The sequence below is a fragment of the Nelusetta ayraudi genome, unplaced genomic scaffold (genome assembly GCF_046127955.1).
Source record: "Nelusetta ayraudi isolate G7.1 ecotype Tasmania unplaced genomic scaffold, CSIRO-AGI_Nayr_v1 ptg000136l, whole genome shotgun sequence".
NCBI classification, from domain to species: Eukaryota; Metazoa; Chordata; class Actinopteri; order Tetraodontiformes; family Monacanthidae; genus Nelusetta; species Nelusetta ayraudi.
The window spans coordinates 3,943,067-3,965,850 of record NW_027466186.1 but is presented as its reverse complement, the minus strand read 5'-3'; the positions used below and the strand labels follow the sequence as shown (position 1 = coordinate 3,965,850).

General features: G+C 42.9%; 1 protein-coding gene across 5 annotated transcripts; it reads left to right on the top strand.

Annotated features, from left to right (window-relative positions):
- Nucleotides 1-9,522: 9,522 nt before the first annotated feature.
- Nucleotides 9,523-21,521, top strand: azi2 (5-azacytidine induced 2). Of its 5 annotated transcripts, none has more exons than XM_076012487.1 (8): nt 9,523-9,651; nt 11,420-11,673; nt 13,194-13,310; nt 13,521-13,626; nt 14,655-14,788; nt 15,269-15,336; nt 16,421-16,545; nt 20,220-21,521. In XM_076012487.1, the coding sequence occupies exons 2-8, from the start codon at nt 11,455-11,457 to the stop codon at nt 20,669-20,671; spliced, it is 1,221 nt and encodes a 406-aa protein (XP_075868602.1). In that variant the 5' UTR covers nt 9,523-9,651; nt 11,420-11,454; the 3' UTR covers nt 20,672-21,521. The 5 variants fall into 5 exon arrangements, with proteins under 5 accessions (XP_075868602.1, XP_075868603.1, XP_075868605.1 ...); XM_076012488.1 differs by lacking the exon at nt 9,523-9,651 and adding an exon at nt 9,866-10,040 and having other exon boundaries at nt 15,272-15,336; XM_076012490.1 differs by lacking the exon at nt 9,523-9,651 and adding an exon at nt 9,867-10,040 and having other exon boundaries at nt 13,521-13,620; nt 15,272-15,336.
- Nucleotides 21,522-22,784: the final 1,263 nt, after the last annotated feature.

Below are 22,784 nucleotides of genomic sequence, written 5' to 3'. Positions count from 1 at the left end.
CTATCTTACAGGTTTTTATTCATCCAATTCTGCGCAGCACTATGGTAACTATGCTCTGGATTGGACTGACATTGGAAGGCCAACGGAAGGTGAAATCAATTAAAAGTCACACAGTCATGCAGTTGAATGAGCTTTGCTCTGTAGCAAAGTCTGTAGAAACACTGTAGATGGGAGAGGGAAAAAAAAAAAGACACAGTACAATTGTACTTGATGCAGTGGAGAATGCCTGTATCCACCCTCCGGCTCTAAAAGTAATTACTGTAAATGGATTATATACCCGTATATCCACGGGCATTTTTGCTGGAGCTTGTGGTTTATATTAAGAGAAGATTGTTACTCCTCGAGTAAAGGTGTCAAAATAGGATATTAAAATATGTGAATATTAAAAAAAAGTCTTATACTTTACATTTGGTGAAATTACTGAGGCTTACTGTCTGAATCTTAGGTAAATGTGTGAATAAAAGAGTAATGTTGTCCGTTTTAAAAAAAAAAAACACAGGCACCAAATAGACATGAGCCCATTTTGACAGAAGGCAAATTGTGTCATCTATTATGGTATCGTTCCAGTGAGAGATGTGAAGAGATGTCAACACTCAACCATTCACTTCAGTAGCAGTGCTTTAATTACACTTACCATGCATAGAAGGCATTACATTATGTTTATCTCTACAGTTTAATTATAATTGTTATATTCACTAAAACGACAGTTTTAGCACCATGTCAGTGAGGGGGGATTTCTGTGATTAACCAATTTTTTTGGCATTACGTGCCCCTGTTTTATTCTCCACTCTAGACCTTTGAATTCTTAAAAAGAAAGAAAGAAAGAAAGAAAGAAAGAAAGATGGAAAGAAAGAAAGAAAGAAAGAAAGAAAGAAGGAAAGAAAGAAAGAAAGAAAGAAAGAAAGAAAGAAGGAAAGAGCACTATAAATATCATTCTGTCAGAGGTAACAACATGTTGGGTTGGAAGTCAGACAAACTCCAAAATCAAATTCAGTGTGTTCAGGTAATCACTTTACTGCAGCACAATTAGCTCAGAGGAGCCAGAGTGATACATTAAACAGAGCACTGCGTTACGGCTAATGTGGAGGACAGGAAGCCATTAGTAAAAACTGATATGACAGGCTAGACATCACGCTTCAGAGTTCACCACAGCATCATGTTGGTCGTTGTTTTGGATTGATTTTAGGACACGGTCTAGTTTTTCTGCCTTGAAACTAAAGTTTCACAGTCGTTTTAGTGATTGAGTGACTAGCAGGGAGAACTTCCCCCGACACCTTCCACTGTTGCAGGTGACTGAACTTCTTTCTTGGTTGCTTGAGGACATTTTACCTTTCATCCAAAAGGCTTTGTCAGTTCAGTTGCACTACAACTCAGCATGTAACTAGCACGGTGACCTGGACAAGGTCAACCAAAGGTACCGTATAAATTCTTATACAAGGCCAGTCGGGGGCACTGTATGAAGTATGGGGGCGGCTCACCCTGAAGCCAATCAATCATAGAAAATAAAACATTTTTAAAAATGTAGAAAAACTACACGGTGTCATTTTAAGGTTTTCAATCACACCACTCCCATAAAGCGGAACAGGAATATGAGCTCTTCGCAATACTATATCCAGGGTGAGTGAACGCTGGACAAAATCCAGTGATCAACCGTCCTGTCTGCCAATCTGGGAATAATATAATTGCAAATGTAAATGATATGTAATTTCATTTGAGCCACATTTTTAATAGCCGCTTTCCGACAAACTCTTTGCCTCTTTGGTGGCTGGCCACAAATTATTTTGCAGCACTTCACGCCACAAATTACAGCGAACTGCAGCCGGCCGTCCGCGGCACTTCTGAGGTGAGGTTGAGGGCCCCCCAGCAGCGCCTCTGCAGCCAGGAAGGGCAGCCTTAATGAATAGCCAGATAGATGATGAATGTGGCCATATGGTGGAGCCGGCTGGCCGAGCCAGGGGTGCTAGCTAGCTCGGCTAAAACACACACAGACAGACACACACACGGTCTCACGGACATCACCCCCCACCACCACCGTTTTCACGCCTTTGGCGAGAAACGAAGCGTCATCAAACTCTGCTCGGCTCTGACAGCAGCATCAGCAGCAGCAGCAGCAGGTAGGGGTTAATGACCTCCAGGTCCTTGGGAGAGATGGAGCGCTGGGGCACCAATGCGAAATCATCAGCGCGCTTCCTGCCGGAAAAAGTTCCGCAGGAATTTGGGCACGGAGCTCGGCGTGCTGAACCCCGCACTGAGCGAGGCTGTCACTCAGCAGCAGCGGCAGCGGCGGCAGCAGCGGCGGCCACTTTTTAATTACGGGCATCGCATGCGCATCAGGAAGTCTCTCTCATTAACATTCCGCTTCTCAGGTGATTCGCCTCACGTGTGCCTACATCCGTGCAGACGCGCACGTGTGCATGTGTGTGTGTGTGTGTGTGTGTGTGTGTGTGAGCGTGCAAAGCCGGCGAATCACAGCAGATAAAGACGTTTGGCTGCCCGTCATACTTTGCAGCCGGTTTTCTCGACGCTCTCGCTCCCTCGCTCCCTCTCTGTTTACTATTCAGGACGCACACTCTCCACATGTGCATGTAGAGCAGAGCTGGCAAAAAAGACACACAAACACACACTCCACGGCTCGCCACCGTACAGACACGCACACACAAACTTTCCATGCGCTCACAGACGCATATTATGCGGCCATTGTTCTCCCTTTATAGATGATGCTATCTCTCTCTAATTGGCTCAGTGAAAACAAAAGCAGCAGCCTTGGACGCCTCGCTGCAGCGCTGCTCACTCAGTCTGCCGGGGAAACTCTCGGCCGTATCCACACACAAGCACAGACACACACACACAGGCCTTGGATGCGCTAGACCTCTGCGCCGTACGAAGAAGGCCAGTTACTGATTACACGGCACAGTTTCAGGGTCTGCACTGAATCAGCGAGTGCGCTTCACTTCAGAGCGATTTCAAAGCGCAACGTGAAGAGAAAGAAAAAAAAAAAGAGGGGGGGAAAAAAAACACCCCGTGGGTTGCCAGGAGCACTCGGCGCAGCAGAGGTCTCGTGAACTTCCTTCGCAAAAAAGAAAAAAAAAAAAAAAACGTCAGGGGCTGAGCATCTGACATTGGGCTACTGGAGTGCATTGTTAGTTTTTCTTTGTTCCTCCATAGCCGAGCTCGACCTGAGCTCTTCAATCTGCTGCAAGAAAAGCTGAATGGCCCCTTTTTTTTTTTAGTGTTGGTGCAATTTTCACCGAACTAAGTTTTTTTTTTAGTTGTTTTTTTTTTTGCAATGTGGTGGGTGAAAAAAGTCAACCTTTTTGCCAGCACTTGTGGTTGATGGGCTGTTCGATGGAAGGGAACGGGACTGAGGGGTTCAGTGTGCAGTGACACTTGCAACATATATCCTTGTGTCAACGTTGATTACACTGTTCTCCAGGAAAAAAAAAATCAGAATTTAACACAATTACAATTTTTGTTTGTGTGGCTGCATCAGTGACACAAATGTACATTTTCATTTAGTTTTTTTGTTTTTTTTTATCATTAAACAGGAAGTGGGTCTGGCCCACTTCCTTCACTTCCTAGTTGTGTGCATTATTTGTATGAGCATGTGTGTTGTGGGTGAACTATGGTGAATTCGTCAGGCTGCAGCAGTGAAGTGTGGATGTTGAAGGAATCCTCGTGGACACCGACTTGGTTGTATAAAAACAGGTTCGTTACAAAGAAGTCAGTTATCAAACAGGCGCCTGAGGAGGTCGTGTGTCCAGATGTGCAGAAGCTCTCACAATCTCTCTGAGAATAGTTCGTACATCACCTCCTTATACACAGGTCATCATGCACATTTCCATTTAAGGAGGAAAAAGAGAAAATTGTAAAACAGAAGGCGAAAGGATGGGAAAGTTAGTGGCCAGAGCTGTAATGTGTGTTATCTACACAGTCTTCCTAGGGAGTTGAGATGAAGCCTTCCAAGGGAAGTAACCTAATGCAGGTGCTGCGCTAACGAGGGGTCTGTTTGTCTTATCAGGAAGAAGCCTGCAGGAGTAGGGCCAAAGCTTCAGACACTACAGAAACTACCAAAAAACTGCACTGAAGGTAGTGAGTCTCCATGCAATATATCACAAATTCATGGAGTGTCCAAAAAGTTTTTTCCACCACTGCACGTCTGTACTCTGCGTTTGCCCCAAGACACTGAAGCGCAGCTCTACACCGAAGCACTGTTCTTCACTGGAATACGCAATAAGCCACTGAAAGTCTTTGACGCCTCTTGTATACTACATGTGCTGCACTAACCATGTGAAAGGGGCTGTGTGGACTGAAAAAGAAACAGCACCCTCTTCTGAACCAAAAAGCAACAGCATGAATCTGTGTCTATTCCCACTTTCATCAGTCTACATATTATGTTAAAGGTTCTAAACATTTCACAACCAATGTTTTCTAACAGTCAGAGTCTCCATCCTGTCAGCGAGCTCCCGACAAACGGAAGAAATGAATCTCAATTTTTTTTTATTTCGTTATTTCTCCTGCTTAGAAAGCATGTCCTAAAACACTGTTCTGAAAATCATTCCTTCCTTTTATTTGTCACAAAACGCACCAACAGTACTACTGGTTTTAATTAGATTTTTTTTCTAATACCATTTCCAACGTGCACAGTGCAACAAAGCATCACATTTGGCAGAAGCATGAAGAGCGTTTTTGCAGGAAGCTGTCAACAACAACTATTGTTTTCTAAGGACCTACAAAGAATTTCCATGACGACATGCGGGAGACCCTTCACTAGAGAGCTGGATAAAATATATATATATATCAGAAAATGGATCAAATAACCTTTAAACATTAGCAGGAAATGACCCTCACAAACCAAGTACACAGCCGGCTCTCCCTCGTCAGTGGTGTCGACCTGTCTATATAGCTGCATCTGTCTGAGGGGGTTCAAAGTCCGTCCAAAGTGATTAAGGGCCAAGCAATTGAATAATCATTTCCAGGGAACAGCAAGAGCTCGACTTCTCTTGGTCCGGTCCTATCCCATCAACATGTCATTATACAGGCTGCCCCATAAATAATTCATGCAGCACTTTAGGACAAAAACATGACAGTCAACAACAGCCATTCTGCAACTTCTGTCATTATTAATTCAGCAGCTGCTGGATGCTCATCTTATTTTTTATTTTTTTCCTCCTCCTACCACTTGGCATGATTACAGAACGCATGTGTATGTGCGAGATTGTGTCTGAATATTCGATTTCTGGGCTCTTTATTATTAAACCTTTAGGCCCCGTTGCTATTTTAATAAAGGGAAATTCCACAGTGCCGCATCCTCCTGCAACCTGCTGAATCTTACAGCCGAATATGAACCAAATTACATTTTACAGCTGACCATTACTTTGCTAATATGTTGTCACGGGGCTCATGCTTGCAAACACGACAACAGCGCTCCAAACAAGCGCTTAATTTGAGCACGCAACTACCACACGCATATTAATGACCTCATCTGCATATATTAAGTCTGGCTGTTTAGTATGTTAATGCTTGGTAAACTTCAGGGTATGATCACTCAGCAGACAGCCTAATCAGGAGTTTGTTAATTGGTTCAACTGATGCTCAAACACACACAATCATATGGTGGCTGATCCCACTTGTTTCAGAGCCAAGTTAAGAAAGGTGAGAGTGATGAAATGTTGCCTACTGATTTTTTTTTTCCCTTCCATGGGATTAATTCAATGATAATAATGTGGAGAGGACATCTTTACATTTGATTCTACTGAAAAAAAAACATCAGATTAAATCAAATTTACACAAATGTGAATGAGCGAAGCTGCACAGTTGCACGAGCACGACTTAATCTTTAATTTTGTTATGTTGCAACAGTTACTGTCTGCAAGTGCTGCATTTTCATATTAGGCTGAGGTTTCTGAAATGCCCATTAGACACAGTATTCAAGACCATGACCTAAGATCTATTGAACAAAAAAGGCAAAGAATATCAGCTAAATGCATCATCAGTCAAAAAAAATTATTATTCAAACTGCAGTATAGTTCAAGGAGTGGAATCACAAGTTCACAAATACATTTTACATGATGCGTGCTTTAAACACTGGTTTCCCAAAAGAGGTCTGCAGTGGAGTGAAGCCACAATAAATGATGCATTTGACCTTCTAGGAAAACAGCCGAATAATGCAGAGGGGCAGAGGAACACATTTAAGACTGAGATTTTAGCTCAGTCCCATTTCGCCCTTTGCACCGACCACTTAACCCTCCCGCTCAACCCTTTTTTGCATTCAGATTTTTAGGTGCAGGGCGCCCTGGCTCTTGTCGAGACAGAGGTAAGGTGAAGTGTTCGGAGCACGCTAAGATTCTCCAGCAACAGCACCTTTCAAAGCCGAGGGACAAACTGTGGCTCTGTGTCTACTGCAATCAACACTCACAAAGGTAAGTATGTTTCCTTTAACATACGTTTTAAAATGACAATATTTGTATTCTCATCTCATTGTTATTATCTAATGTTGTTTCAATTAATTTATGGTCCAGTTATATTAACATTATCGAACCTTACGGTTACCCTAGTCTACAGCTTAATCGCTAATCTGATGACAGCTGTGAATGGCATGTTGGACAGGCATAAAGAGGATTCAGTTCCAGCTGCTGCTGATGTGATGTGTTCCTGACAGGACAACCATTTCATAGGGTTAGGAAACACGACTACCCCTTTGTGACTCAATTCCAAGGGCCAAGGGCCAAAGGGCAGGGGCACAGATGAGAAACGGGACTGGGCCATTGTGCTGTCATAATATTCACCCGATGCACAGAATTGCGTTTATGACATTTTGAGCTCTTAAAGGTTCCAGTCATATTCATTTATCATCTTATTCTACTTCAGGCAGACCGCACCAGAGCAGCATGGTGGGTAGTGAAAGTCAGAGCGCTGAAGGCACTCTTGGAGACGGATGATCTACAAACAATGAACAAACACACCCTTAAGAGCTTGTTTATTTAAACACTAAGTCATGTTGCTGCTGAAATCTGTAGCTGCACACAAGCATAAATAATGAATTGGTGGAACTAAACATATGTTAATGCCAGTGAGTTACCATTTTATCTAGCACACGCGATGGCAACGTGAAAGGCCCTCAATAACAGGCAGGAAGAAACAACTCAGTTACATTGACAGAACAAAACAGCTTTTCAATCATCTCTACTCAAAATTATCTGGTTAGCACATTTAACAACACAAACAGGGCTCGAGTAAATGTCTTCAAATACTTCCTGTTTATCACAGGGTGACAAGCTGTGGAGCACTTTACCAGTCGTTCAAAATTGTGTCAAGTGTCGCCTCAAAAGCTGCCATTTTAACCTCAGCCGGTCATTTGACCCTGCAGACGGGCTCTGACAGGGGCCGCTATGGTCGCCATCAGTCATACGTTGTCGTGGTGACCTCTGTCACCAGCCTGCAGACTCAGCCTTTGCAGACTCTCCCTACTGGATGCAACCTCAAACCTGAGACCGCCCACAACCAATGTGTCCTCGTCCTCCTCTACGCGGAGCTGACACTCCTGCTGCTGTCGCCGCTGCCACGATCGCGACACACACGGGGCACAAAAGGGAAATTCTACATTAATCACTGCCAGAAATACGAGAATAAAAGGGACAATCAATAATTTCTCAAAACAGTTGAAGGTATACAACATGTCACCATACATTAGCTTTAAAATCCCTTACAATGCAAAATTTACTTGTGATTTCTAATCCCTATCCTGCCAATTAACTCCACAGAATCGAGGGGTTGAGATGTCACGTCTTTGTTTATTCCACTGTTCTGTTGTAAAAGGTAAAGTGTGTAATGTTTGGAGATTTTGAGAAGAAACTGTGAAATCGAGTGGTTAGATTTTAGGTTGCAGCACTCACACACAATGTAAAAATCGTAAATCATGCCAAATTTTACACACTGGACCTTGAAATGAATGCAGACTGGCTTATCTTTGCCATCTTAGCGGCAGACATCAAATGCCAACACATGCACATGCATTTAACATTTTTTGTGCCACTGCCTTTAACAAATATCTGTTTTATTACTTTTTGTTCGCTGGATGGAGGCTGGAAGCAATACTGATAAATGATGGATGTAGATGAAACAGTTCCTGTGGCTGAACGCAATGCATTCAGCCAGAGCTATTTGCCCGGGTGAAAGAATGAGCGTCAGAGTTTCTGAGGGTACGCCAGTGACAAGAGTCGAAAAAAGGTTCTGATCATGAGCGGCTGATTTTGTCCAAGCAAAAACAGAATCATAGTTTAATATATACCATTATGCGTTGTCTAGGTCGTGAGCGGTCTGTTGATTTACAAGAGCTGAGCATCTCCTCTATGTCTTTCAGCAGCTGCTGAGACCTGGACAACACTGCAATGACATGAAATCATTCATCCCACTATAAATATTCACCTGCACAGCCAAATGTGAAGTAATACAGCACAGAGGCAAATCTGTCTGAACTTTGCGTCACAAACTGCAAAATTTAGATTTTCGATTTCTGAAAGCACCTTAGAGGGAGGAGGGTCTTAGCATGCGCTATAACCACGAAACTTACACTCCTGCGTCCCGACAATGGAAATCTCTGGCTGCTTCTCAGATGTCATGTCACAGCTGCCCGGATTCAGCTCTGTCAATACACACAGTTTGTACAACTTCTTAAAACTTATTTTACCAGTGATAAAATAAAAAATAAAAATCACAAACTACAATACCAAAAAAAAAAAAAAAAAAACAATTACACAAGAGCATTTATCTTTTAATTAGGACGTGCTGTGCCAGATGAAGACAATACTAATTTGTAGGCCTGAAAACACCAGGCTGCACGTACATATTTTATTTCATTTTACCTTCATTTAGGCTTTAAAGCACATACTTTTCATCTGTTACTGATATTACAGAGGGGATTTGGGGTCAATTAGATTAGAGGATCACAAAAAAAGCATTTTGCTACACTCCCTTAAGAAAAAAAGTGACGTGATGAAAAGGATACTATCCTCCTAAGTAATGACGACCAAATGATATATTTTGCTAATTTATTGACAGTCTAATAAGTAAAGCCAAGAATTGAGCAAGCGTATTTAATACGCCCCAACTTTGTTTGTTTCTTATTTAATTGGAGAATGGATCATTAAATGGCTAGCGTGCTAGGCTACATCAAATATTTCGATAAATTAATTATTTGTGTGTGTGTGTTGTTGTTGTTGTTGTTGTTGATGATGATGATGATGATGTTTTAAATCAACTTCGGGCAAACCGAGAATGTTGTAAAATATAATTAAGAATTCCGTAAGTGCGTGTGAACAACAGCAATGTGTGCAAAAGAAAGTGAATCTTACCTTGTCTTGCCATGTAACCGATTAATGGGCCGAGTCAGCGGTTCATACCACTTCCCGTGAGAGAAAACCGCAGTCAAAGCGATCTGTGAAGTGTCTGACGAAACTCGTCGCGTTTTCTTAACAAATGCCCGCTTTACACATAAATGTAAACGGATGGACCGCAGGGAACGCAGTTGCATGGTTTATCTAGGAGTTGGATGTTTAGTAAAAAGGTGACATAGCTTCAATTCAACGAATACAACAAAATACTGCACAGTTGAGCACACCGCGTTAGGACGAACGCTGACGTCCTTTAGGAATTGTGAGGTTCAAATAGTGCTCAGCTTCCTCTCTGGATAAACAAACCTACTTCCCTCGTCTCTTGTTCGCATTATAACTGACTCTTTTGTGTTATTTTGAACACATCTGTTTTCTTTCGCCTCTTTAGTTTGTCAGATGATATTTGCGTATATATTGCAGTGTGCCATATCATCTCTCTTGTGCACAGACCGTGCTCTTATTTTGAAAGGACTCAGCAGCCAAGCGACTCCCGGAAGTTTTTGTTTCCTCACCTGTCAGTGTTCTGACACTGTGCGAACGTCCATCCTCAGCTCTTTGATTTCCTTCGATAAAGCCGTCATATTTTTTCCGAGAACAAATGATTTGCTTTTCCGTCCAAGTGGCATCTAATTGAGAACAGCATCGAAGACGGTCAGTGAAAGCCAAGATAATAAAATAATCTATTGCTCTTGCTTCACCTAGCTACTGATAGCCAAGAGACGTTAGCTGAGCGCTAGCTAATTATTGACATAATAATTTGCTCGTTTTGTTCAACGTAACGTCTGTCGTGTGATTTACAGCCACGGTCGTAGTTTTCTTCCGGCTGTGTTGTTTATTCTTTTATTGTGTTTTTGTGTGTGTTTGTCGGTTTTTTTAAACGACGTCGGGAAGCTAACGTGGTAACGTTAGCATCACGTATAGACAAGAGTCATAGATTGTTTACATCTCGGTTTTGGCAGGTTTTAGTGTGCTCAATAGTGATTTTAACTGGGTAATATTAATATTCCTGTGTGGCATTTTGGGGGAATTCTGTTGCGTGTGAGGGTGTCTAAAATTCACGCTGACTATCTTTCTAATGAGCAGTTGCTGAACAGTTTCGATTTTGTACCATTTTCTAAAGTCGTCCTTTCCTCAAGTTTGACTCGTTATTTAACGCTGGTTAGTGTGTGTCAATAGCATGGAGCTGTTTACTTGTCTAATTGTTGCGCCTAAACTTTATCATTACAGTGATAGACAGTGTTAGTGTTCGATTAGACACGTCAGAAACTTGGCTCCTCGGTGTTTGCTGCATCATTGCAGGCTGACATCACTAAGAGTCGGTAGCGTTGTGTCTGCTGCTTTGAAAAAGGATCAGGAAGCTTGGTCGTTTTCCGGTTACGTATTTGACTGGACTGTTTCGATTCTAATCTAAAGTCAAACGGACAATATCGCTGATAAATTAACTGCAGTTGATCGTGCCCAGGTTAGCCCCTCGTTGTCTACTTTCTTTTTCGAGACACGTATCAAAGTCTGCTTTTGTACGTGCTTATTTATTTATTCATTTATTTATTTATTTATTCATGCGTTTATTTATTTAACCTGAAGTGGTGTTCTGTCGCATATCATGGACAATGACACTTATGTTACTCATGTCTCAGGTTGACAAGAAGTCAGATGTGTATAACCACATGTGTTTTGTTTTGGTTGTTTAATTTGTAGTTTGGATACGTGGCATATCATACTGAAGTTTTGGATTAGGTGATTATGAAATATAAGCTGTGAAACTGGTAAATGTCGGCTGCAAATAATCACAGCGAATGTTTAAAATCAGGACAAAGTACCACACCATACATTTCTTCTTTGGTTTTTATGGAAAGAAAACAATTGACAACATGCCCATTCCTGACTCCTATAGAGTTGTGTGAAAGTCAAATACCTTATAATGGCAATGAAAGTTTTTTTTTTGTCTATGTATTAATATGATATACACAAAGAATTAATAATTTTACCAAAAGTGTTTTTAACTCATTCTGTTTACTTGCCATTGCCAGTTCTCCTGTCTGCTACAGAGACGGCCCGTGCAGGCATGGAGCCCTTGGCAGTGGATGATGACATCTGCATCCTTAAACACGAGACGGCCTACACCGCTGCTGGGGAGAGCCCTGTGTCAGTTTGCGCCGGCGACGAATCTGTCGCCTCTCACTTCGCCTTGGTCACGGCCTACGAGGATATCAAGAAGCGGCTGCGAGACACAGAGAGGGAAAATACGTTGCTGAGGAGGAGGGTGAAGCAGCTGGAGGATAAGGTATAGATATAATTAAAATGGTAATAAATAATTTTGAATGGTACGACGAAATTTGATTTATTTATTACATGGCTGACCCTGAATTCAAGTATCAGTTAATTCTGCAGACGTGATGGCCAAGGGGAAAGATGATTGGTGTACCATTGATTTCCCAGCGTGAAGGAGGAGTTCAAATCTTTTTTTTTTGATCCACCCATATGAGTTAACCCATCATTAATGCAAACAGAAGAGATGCTTACCAATTCACTAATCATTAACTATTGGCTTTATCAGGAACCAACACGAACAGGAAGGTTTGTTTTCTTGCTTTTGTTAACGACAATGCCCCAAACAAGTTCCACAGCAACTTTCTTGAGGCTGGCAAGCAACATGCAGCACGGTCACTAGTTCACCCAAATGGACTGGAAACTTTGTCAGTGAACTAGCTGCCTACTCCATCTCACACTCTGCTCAAGTTCATTAGTAGGTTGGCTTTTTTTGGTTTGGTTTGGTTTTTTGGTGTTTTTTTGTGGTAGAGCAGCTGCCCTCTGAAACAGCACTAGAGCACCCTTTCACCCTGTTCTCAGCTTTAGCTCGGATGTCACAAAGTCTAAAAAAAAATCAAAATTCATGTAAAAAATAAATGCCAGTTTATTGTTTAGAGTAGCTCAAGAATAGCATCAAAGACAGCATCAAAAGTCTCATGAGTGGGATGTAGTAAAATAATGTATTGCAAAACCCAATGGCAAAGGTATGGCTGTGTTTCGCGCAAAGATGTATAAAAATGTATTTATTTTCTGTTTCCTCCTCTTTTCTCTCGAACAGAAAGTCTGGAAAAGTCAGCAAATTCAACAGCTCTCTGCATAGTTCTTTCCTCCGGCTGCACCCAAGATTCATTAATATTGTTGGCTTGCAGTCGAAGCTATAAAACGAGAGGGAAAAGTCTCCACCATCTTAAAAGAAAGAGGAAGGCAGAAACACATTAGCGGTCTGGGTGCCGGAGCACCACGGAACCTTGGAATACACACAAGACTATTTTAACTAAGAGTAGCCTAAATAAATACACAGGCAAAAATTCGGAACATGTCTTTGCTTAAAATGCAATTGTTGCAGCGGCACAACACAGATGGGATGCCATAAACAGTGGTAGTATATCCATTACAGTGCAAGGTTCTCTTTTCATGATAACCGCCTTTATTTTCTTAAATTCAACTCCGCAGAGGCGAAAGAGCAACTGAACCACTGCTGCAACAATATTGCTGACTGTGTTTTAGTTCAGTTAAAACAATTCTGGCTGTGTCTTCTCTGCTGCAGCTGGTTAAGTTAAAGTTACTAAACAATAACTATTACTTGTTATGCTGATATGTACCATAAAATCCATAAAATTGTGTTAAAGAGAGGATTGGCTTTTGGCTGCTGGGCCATGTCCCTGGAACTAACTTTTTTTTTCTTTTTTCTTTTTTCTTTTTTCTTTTTTTTTTTACCACAAGCTTTCTAAAATGAAGTTGATTTGTTCTCATTCATGTGTATTTTACATGCAGCTCTTCAGACCAGAGGCTCCGCCATCAGAAGGCCCCCAGTATGTGAACAAGGCCTTCAGTGCTTACCGTGGCATTTACATAGAGAAGGAGGACCTGCAGCTGGAGCTCAACAAACTGGTACGTGCCCTGAAAGAACTACATTATTTATCATCATTATTATTATCACTTATTAATGCTACTACTCCTGACACAAGTAGAACTAGGAAGCGTTTTGCTGGACCAAACGAACCCAAAGGCCCAAAAGAGAATATGTTGCCTGTCAGAGGGCTGCCTCCTCTTCCACTCTTGTCCCTCCTGACCTCACTGGCCCCTCCCTCGCTCCCACAGAAAAAGGAGAAGAGTGAAAGTGAAAGGCTGCTGACAGAGCAGCTGCAGGCCAAAGAGTGGGAGCTCCTGCAGCTGAAGACGGAGATGGAGACCAGCCAAGGTACAGGTAGTGCACACATGATTTCACTCTTATTCCACGTCGTCATTACTCAAAACGCTGCCTGTCAGTCACATCGCTGCGTGCGTGTTTGTCCGTGTACAGAAAGGCTGCAACTAGATTGCCTTTGCAAGTGTGACACATGCACACTTCTACATCATTCCATATGGGTAACAGATGAAGTAGTGTTTTAGGGATGGAATGCGTGTGTTGCATCATTACCACCACATCCACCAGGCAAAAAATACATAGACATTTCTGTCATTTATTTGTTTGTTAGTCATTATTTTGGGGGAAGTGCAAGGTGAAATATTGCCCATGAAAATCACCATGTGGCCCTGCAGCATTCATTCAAATCTTTTCATATGCATATACAGTGATAAGTATTTGACAGTTGACGTGACTTGGACTTGCATGCTGCTGTGCTTTTAGGTTTTTTTATCCTAAACGATTTCCTCACATTTAAAAGCATCGCCCTTTTCGACTACAAATGGATTTTCAGGTCATTTCTAATCTGTACATGATACATATACTTATAATATGCCCACTAAAAGTTGGGGATATTCAGCTTTCGGTTGAAACTTTACATTGAGACGAAAATTCATTATTTCCTTCACTGGGAAACTTAATTTGACCTTTTCTAAACTTTGCAAGGTAATTAACCGAAATAATCACAAGTGTCTGATCCGTGAATCACCACTTAATGTCCTGCGTCGATGAATAATGTTTAAACAGTCCTCCTAATCATGCATCAGTGACATTTTTCTTCTTGTGGTTTGCCCACCATTGTCAGTTTTTGTTTCATTACATTGTTTGAGATGAGAAAAATATTGCTGTGTCCTTCTACCAACTATCTATTCCCTACTTTTCATTAAATCACTGTAGAAATAACTTTCCACAAATTCCACAAAAATATATTCTGCAAATCTCACCCAAAAGTCTGATGCCCCTAACTTTCTTTGAGTATTTTAGCACCTTTTACTGAAGTGTTTGCATTTTAATAGCAAATAATGCAAGAGTGCTCTTTGGTTGTGCAGTCATGAAGAGCATGAACAGTCGTCAGGATTACTGGCAGGGCGACAGGACCGGCGCCGAGCTCAAGATCCGCACGCTGCAGGATGAGCTGGAGAGGATCACGCTGGAAAAGAGCAGAGTGCTGGAGAGGAGTGTGGTAAGTGAGAGCTGGAAGGAAGAGTTGAGAGGACAGGAGAGGTGAGGCAGGAGTGGCTGGGGGAGAAGCGAGCAGAGAGACAACAGACCTTCCAAAGGTTTTTGCGGGTTAAACTGAAGAGAGGGAAGCGAGAAATGTGGTTCCGTCAAGATGAATCGAAGCGAGGAAACTGAGAAGTGGAGAAAGAGGAGGTGACAGAAGGGTTCACCAGGGTCAAATCCTTCACTTTGAATCGCATAGAAATAAAATGGTTGTGTTAAACCACCGAGGGAAGACATTCTGAGTCCCTGTGTTTCATCCTTTACGGTCGAGCAGATCAAGTGTTCTTTCTCTGTGTTTTCTGAGCATATTAAGGTTTATGTTGATCCTATTTTCGGGGGTTGAAAAGTGCTATGCAGGCATTTGTTTCATTATTATTGCCTAAAAAACAGCAACATAGAATCTGAATGTAACTTCACAACTTGTTTGCTTGACATTCAGCAGGAGGAGCCACATGGCCTAAACGGACCAGACTTGGACCAGACCTTTGACCCCAAGTGTAACGCAAGGTACAGTGCCTCATGCATGTGCTTGCAATAGAAAATGTTTACAAATTTACTATATCGCTTTAAACATTTTTTTTTTTTTTTTTTTAATGTACTTGAATGCAACACTCGGAATATATATTCTTTCTTATCAAAAATCAATGACTTAATTGCCTCATTGGACCAAGTAAAACCTGCCAGTGCAGTCCAGCATAAACACCACTGGTAGATGTGGAGAGCAACAGCTGTATAAAAGATTATCCTGTGGCGTCTTGTGCAGTTGTAACTCTCCTTTTGGCCACTAGAGGAGGGTGCAGCTTCAAACATTGTGGTCTCTCTGCAGCCGCATATGACCTCAGATGTACCATAGCAATCAGCACCGTAGAAACCCCTCAATTCCCCTTGAATTTCCTTCGGGATTAATAAAGTATTAATCAATCAATTCATCAAAGCCATTTAAAAAAATTCACTAAACATTAGGATCTCCTGTTAGGATCTCCCTGTCAATTGACTTCTCTGTCCACGTGAATAATAAGTGTTGCATTCTCCAGCAGTTTTCAGAGGTTGTGCGCCGGCTGCACATAGCGCTTTAATATTCTTCTCGCCATTCCTCAGTTCCTTTCACTGTTAAGTGCAGGTGTTTCAAGTTAAGGCAAAGTGTTGATGAGATTCTGTGTCTTTACGCAAGGTGTGGAATGCTTGGAGGTATTGCCGCAAGCAGCACCACCTTTTTGTTTGGTGTCATGCGCAGCTGTGCTTTAGCAGTTGGTTGTTGTTTATTTCTAAATTATTATGAACAGTTAAGGAGAGAGGATAAACAAGTCTCCGCCTCAAAAAATGATAACGAGGGATTATTATAAAATGAATGTGTTCGTGGAACTCCAGTGCTTCTGAACTAGAGCACCAATAAATGACAGTGCTGAATCTCATCTGCATTAAACAAGTTCTTCTCAAAAAAAAAAAAAAAAGGTCTCTGTCAGGGTGAATCAGTGTTAAAAATGTATCTAAAACCCACAATTTCCTTCCCACAAACAACATTTTTTTGTCTGTCTCGTGTCCTTGTGCTTGACACCAAAATGGAACCATGAGATGTTGTGTACCTGTGCAGGGACAGGGGCATGTTGCAGTCCTATGAAGCCTTGTGCTGCAAGGTTACTCTTCTCCACTCCGAGCTGAAGCACCAGGCAGGCCTGATCAGGAAGCTCAGGCCGCTCTTCAACGAGACGAGACAAGGTGAGGCTCGGAAGCACGGCGGAACACCGTGCCACACTCAGCCGCACCGTCGCTTCAGGTTTTGCAGCCTTGTCTTAAAGTTCCCGACTGCTAGACAGGCAGAAAGATGGATGACACCTGTGCTTGGGGTACTTCTTCATTGCCGTCAAGTTTGATTTACTTCTTTAAAAAAACTGCATTACTTTTAGTTTGAAGAGTCCCTAAATGCTGAATTTCAAATGATCATTCTTTCTAGCTCTTAGGTTTCCCAAGAGTTTATGTTAGGCGCAGCTGTTGTCATTAGCTGCGTTTCCATTACCCGTATAATTGCGCAAAACCTAAATATCGCGATAAAAAACTGGTAATGGAAACAACTAAACCTCGAAAGTCCTCTCAGGTATCGCTATAAGGATGTGGTTTTTGAGATGTGTCGATATCGAGGTACCGTATTTTCCGCACTATAGAGCGCACTGGATTATAAGGCGCACAGTCAATAAACGGTCTATTTACTAATTTATGTCATACATAAGGCGCACCGAATTATAAGGCGCATTAAGCGAGACAAAAGACTGAGAGATAGGTCCGTCAGTCAGTCAGACTTTATTAACCGCGTTCACAGTAACTCTAAAACTTGTTTGTGAAGCGTAAAAAAAAACAGAACAGCGCTAGAAATATGTTACCAACACGAGTCGTAATCCACCGGAGGTTCTCTACTGCGGCTCGGAATCAAAGAAGCCAGAAAGGTAACACTTACGCACATTCACACACACACACACACACACACACACACACACACACACACACACACACACACACACACACCAGAACCAGAGTGTGTATTACTCTGCGATAGCCGTAATGCTGCGAGCGGTGCGGCTTTGTAATTTAACCTAAGTCGTACTACGGTAAAACATCTTGACAGGGCGCCGTGTACCTCTCAAAATCGCTTCGACGTCAGCAAGCACAACCAGAATCAATCCATAAGGTGCTGCGCATTATAAGGCGCGCTGTGGTTTTTTAAAAAAAAATTAAGGCTTTTAAGTGTGCCTAATAGTGCGGAAAATATGTTATATCGCAAAAGTGTCACGAAAACACTTTTTGGATTTCCACGTCACCGAACGTGACTTGCATGCATTAATTGCTTGGACCGTGCAGTTGCTTCTAAAGATTTGGCCCGTTTTTAGCTCTTGGAGGAACCTGCTGATATTTTATCTTGTCATCTTGAGAGGTCAAAGTGTCATTTCAACAGTTCATTCAACAGGTATTTCAAAACAAAAAAATGAATAAATAACGATTGCCTCCAGGCTTTATAGGTTTAAAAGATTGCAGTATAAACTTGAAGGTGCCAGGAGAAATTCTGAAGTTCGACATTTGTCCCTGACCTGAGTATTTTGTATTGGCAGACTTCTGATTTACCTACAGTACACTGAAATGTCTCGTGCCATGGTCGAATTTCAAGCCTCTCGAAACAGAAACTACTGTGGCGAACATCAAACGAAAGAAGTTTGGTGCAGCCCGACTTCTTCACTTCCGCTCGTCAAGGACTTTTTTTTTTTCTTTTCTTTTTTTCACTGCAAAAGTAGCGCTGAGCGAGAAGATCACTCCTGCTGCTCCTCGTTGCCATTCATGCGAGGGTGTGATAAGACTGTGGATATTATCCAAAGTGCTCAAACACTTTGATAAAAGACATCATAAAATGGTCCGTTCCCCCTCCTGCCCCTCCCCCCGACCATGCATTCTACCCAGGGGGAGATTTTCCTCTGTTTTCAATTCCCCCGGAGTGTGAGAAGAGCGGACTGGGAGGTGAAAATTAGAACGAAATATGGCAAGAAAATAAATCTTGGCCTATTTATTCCGCTGAATAAGAGGGTAATCCTGTAACTCAGACAAGGGAGATGGGGAGAAATGGGGAGGAGAGGCGGAAGGAGGGGAAGCGACCGCGGCTGCGTATTTATTCAGTCATATTATGCATCTGTATTCTTCTAATGTGCCTTTGGAATCACTTTTATTCAAATCCAGGACCCGGGAGGCCCCCTTCTGGAAGAATGGCAGGGACCAATGGATAGAGGGGGAGACGGGAGAGGGAGGGGGGGGCAGGTGGAAATACTCATACTTTATTTGCTCAAGATGATTCAATAGCAGTAGTGTGTGTGTGTGTGTGTGTGTGTGTGTGTGTGTGTGTGTGTGTGTGTGTGTGTGTGTGTGTGTGTGTGTGTGTGTGTGGAGGGCAGAGAGGGCAGAGATTAGAAGATGTAATTTGTGCACGGCTTCGCTCTGTGCTGGTGAACACTACTAATTACTATTTGGGGATTTTCACTTATTCACATGCATTAATAACTAAAAGGTGAAGAGGGTTTTGTCATGTTTTTTTGTCTTGTCTCTGGAAAACTTTTCCAGTTTTACGCAGCAGCGTGTCGCTCATGGTTGGATTTATAGTTTTTAATTATTGATATTTAGGATATGGCCGCCTCTTTGCAAGTGTACCTGCTCTTTACATACGTACTTGTTATTGATATTTAATGATAATCAAAATTGTTTAGTTTCATGTAAAGACATTATTCGGTGAAGTATTGTGCACACACAACATTTACCATCCTACTTGTAGAGAGGAAAGTGGAGTCTTGCCAACTTGATTCCTCTCTTGCTGCTCGGAATGCCGCTCATCCTAACATCTGATGAAGTGTAGAAATTAAAAAGGCTAAAAAGGCTGAGAAGTATATGTTCCACATCTAGTTAGAACAGCACTTGTACATCAAGTTTAGTAGTTCCTAGTAAATCTTAAACACACTGCAGACCTACTGGAGGCATTTGATCAAAGAAAAAGTTTTTGTTGTTTTTTTTTTTTTTTTTTTTTTTTAAAGGCAAGTTGAAGATAGGTTTTACGGGTTTTTGAGGTTTACAACCACATGACTCACACTGACTATAAGTGTTTTTCAACCTTTTTTATGTTGAAATATCCCATGGCACACCACAAGCCAAAATATTATTTTTAAAAAAATTACACTTTCTAGCCTAACCGTGACAATTATAGATTCATGCTTTCTTTATACTCACTCAGTGTGAAACCTGGGCCCGTTTAGATGCACACAAAGCTGATGTCCTGGGAGGAGCTGAGGGAGGACAGTCAGCTCACGTTCCTTTTAAAGCGCAGTCACAATTAAGTGAAAGTGGATCATTTTCACAACACACCTGACGTTATCTCACAGTACCCTAGTGTGCCGCGGCACAGTGGTTGAAGTATAATCACAAGTAATATGTTGCGTATGTTCAGCGTCGCAGCACATCAGCAGCTGTTCGGTGTGGAAACCCAGTAAATAAAAGACCAGTTCGGACATAACACCGGTGTTGTATCCCGCTTCGGTTGTTTTGTTATTGTGCAAAGAAAGAGGTTCACTGGAAATGAACGGGCTGAAAAGACTGATGTCGCCCCCTAGTGTGGGGGAAGAGGACACGATCCTGTCAATAATTACATTGCATGTAAACTGGGACAAGGAGAGAAGTTCGATTAGACGAGAAAACCGAACTTTGAGCATAGCTCGATGAAGCTGTGCATGTAAACGTGGTCACTGGATCGCAGTGATGAGAAGTGCCTGTTGCGTCAACGAGCGCAGCAGTAGCGACGCTCCAACAGCGGCCTGTCTTCTTCTTCTCCTTGGCAGCGTCTCATCTTCTCTCCCCTTCTGTCCCCCCTGAAGCCACCTCAACAGTTCCAGTCCAGTGTCTGGACGACGTGGAGAAGAACAACAACAACAACCACCAGCACCAGCACCACCACCACCACACGGTGCCCCGGGTGTCGGCGCCGCGCCCCCCCAGTGCCCCCCCGCTGCCGTCCTGCTCGGGCCGCCCCTGCCCGCCGGACAGCCTCCGGGAGGATTGCTGGTACAACGGGCCCTGGCCGGCCCGCGGTGGCGGCGCCGCTCCGGGCGGCGAGGCCCTGCAGGGCGGCGAGGCCTCCTCCGTCTTCCTGCCCCCGCCCCCCCAGAACCAGGCCTCGCTGGACGACAGCTCGCGCTCCTTCCCCAGCCCCCCCAAGCCCAGCGACGCCATGTTCTGGGAGGGCCACCCCGCCTCGTCCAGCTCCTCCTCCATCGGGAACTGCGCTCCCCGAAGCCCCCCCAGCAGCGAGTGGGCCAAGCCCTACTGAAGGGAGCCACTCTCCCCCGACCCCTTCTAGCTCCCCACCCCACCCCCCCACCCCCACCAGGGTGAGGGAAGAGGATTTCGCAATTTGACTGGATAGGAAATAAAGAAATGGAAGAAATGAACTGAAATCCTGCCACATAGCTACCACCTTACCTGCCTTAAGTTGATGAGACCACCCACCCACACACACACACCCCCCAGTGGGCTGGTGCGGAACTGCTAGGCTGTGCGAACTGCGAGAGGTCAGCAGAGGCCTTGTGAAGGTGAACACTGTCATCTCTGCACCCTGCATCTCAACACCACCGCAAGACATTGCTTTGTTCCTTTTCCCAGAGGAAAGAGTTAACAAGGGACCATCAGATGAGTGTGTGTGTGTGTGTGTGTGTGTGTGTGTGTGTGTGTGTGTGTGTGTGTGTGTGTGTGTGTGTGTGTGTGTGTGTGTGTGTGTGTGTGTGTGTGTGTGTGTGTGTGTGTGTGTGTGTGTGCGCGGCATGCATACAAGCAGTTTATTTTGGCCTGCCAATATCAACACATTAAGCAGAGTGTGCCTGTGTGTGCAGATCAGCCCTCCTGGATCTGTATCTCACTCTGATCAATACACGACCTTGGCCCCAAGGGTCTCATACACCCCCACCCCCTCCCTGCCCCTGCAGTCTTTATTTTTGTTTTTTTCATTTGATCAGTGGAAAGTAAAGACAGTATGTAGTTCCACGGTTGTGTCATTATCGTGTCCGAGGAGGAGGCCTTGATGTGATGGTTTTGTTTTTCACTTTAATGAAGACTGATTTTCAATATCTGTTGGATGATCAGTGCTTTGGCAGCAACTAAATTAAAACTCTGTTTCTACTTCATTGAAAGCAAGTAATTATTTTCATTAAGCTCCTCATGAATCTTGTTTTTTTTTTCTTTCTTTCTTTCTTTCTGGCAGCAGTTATTTGGATGTGTGTGGGACATCTGAGAAGCGGGAGTTCCCAAATCGTTTTCGCCTTCTGTGATTTAACAGTCCGCCCTCAACAGGTCATGACTTTGGGGTCATTTGGAGCTCGTTTTGTATCTTGACTTGAAATAATCGGATCCGTAAATTAGTACTGCTCTTGAGAAACTGATTGTTGCGTCGCAGCTGCGTAACGCAGAGAGGCAACAACTCCGAGACGCTCCGTGAACTCGACCGAGAGGTTTCCGAGCCAGACTTGGCGTAGATGTGGACTGCTTCTGCTTTAAATATCGAGTTTGATCACCGTCTGATCTGAGGAGACAATCTGCTGGGCCGCATGTACAACTCTATAAGTAGGATTATTTACGGCATCTTAGTATAAATAAACAAAGGTTTTGGGTTGAGAAAGATGCCATTTTTCCTTTTAAAACTTGCCAGCTACACATGATTATTACAGAACTAATGGCAAGCTATCTGTTGCTATTTCTAGTAAGAACATGAAAATGCATCGCGGCATTAATGACAGTTTTTCTCGTGGGCCTGGAAATGCTGGTATACGCGTCTTACTCCTGCTGTTTTTTCGAGGGTCAGTACATCTGCAGTCGATCCTGCGAAGGATTGCGGAGATTTTGGACTGAGGAAAATGTTCATCTTTATGCTGTACTGTGCTCATATTAACCTTGAATACATCCATCCTGCAAGTAATACAGACTGTCAGTAAGTCATATTAGGAGGAGGCTCTCCTTTTGAAGTATCAGTAACTTAATGTGTACAGTGGGGAAACACGAACGGGGTTCAACATTTCAGAAGGACAGTTGTGCATATGTGTGTAAATGTGGTGGACTCGAGTTCTCTCCCAAAATGCAGTTTTTTCCCAAAGACTTGTGCGTTAACGAGCTGTCTGCGATGTTGTTAGGACTACGTATATCAATCTGAACAAATGTAACTTCATGCATAGGTGCACAGAGCACAAAAGGTCCATCGGTGTTCCAGACTTTGTTTCCGCATTTTCTTCAGTCACTTTCATGACAGCCATTGTCTCCATTTTGGTTTCAAATTCTTTTGTTTTTGTTTTGTTTTTTGCTTCTTTTTTTTTGAACAGCAGTAGTTTCAAACTCCTGTAAACGATTTGCAAACCAAAATGCAATGTACAGTAGATATGGATTATATTTTAGATTCA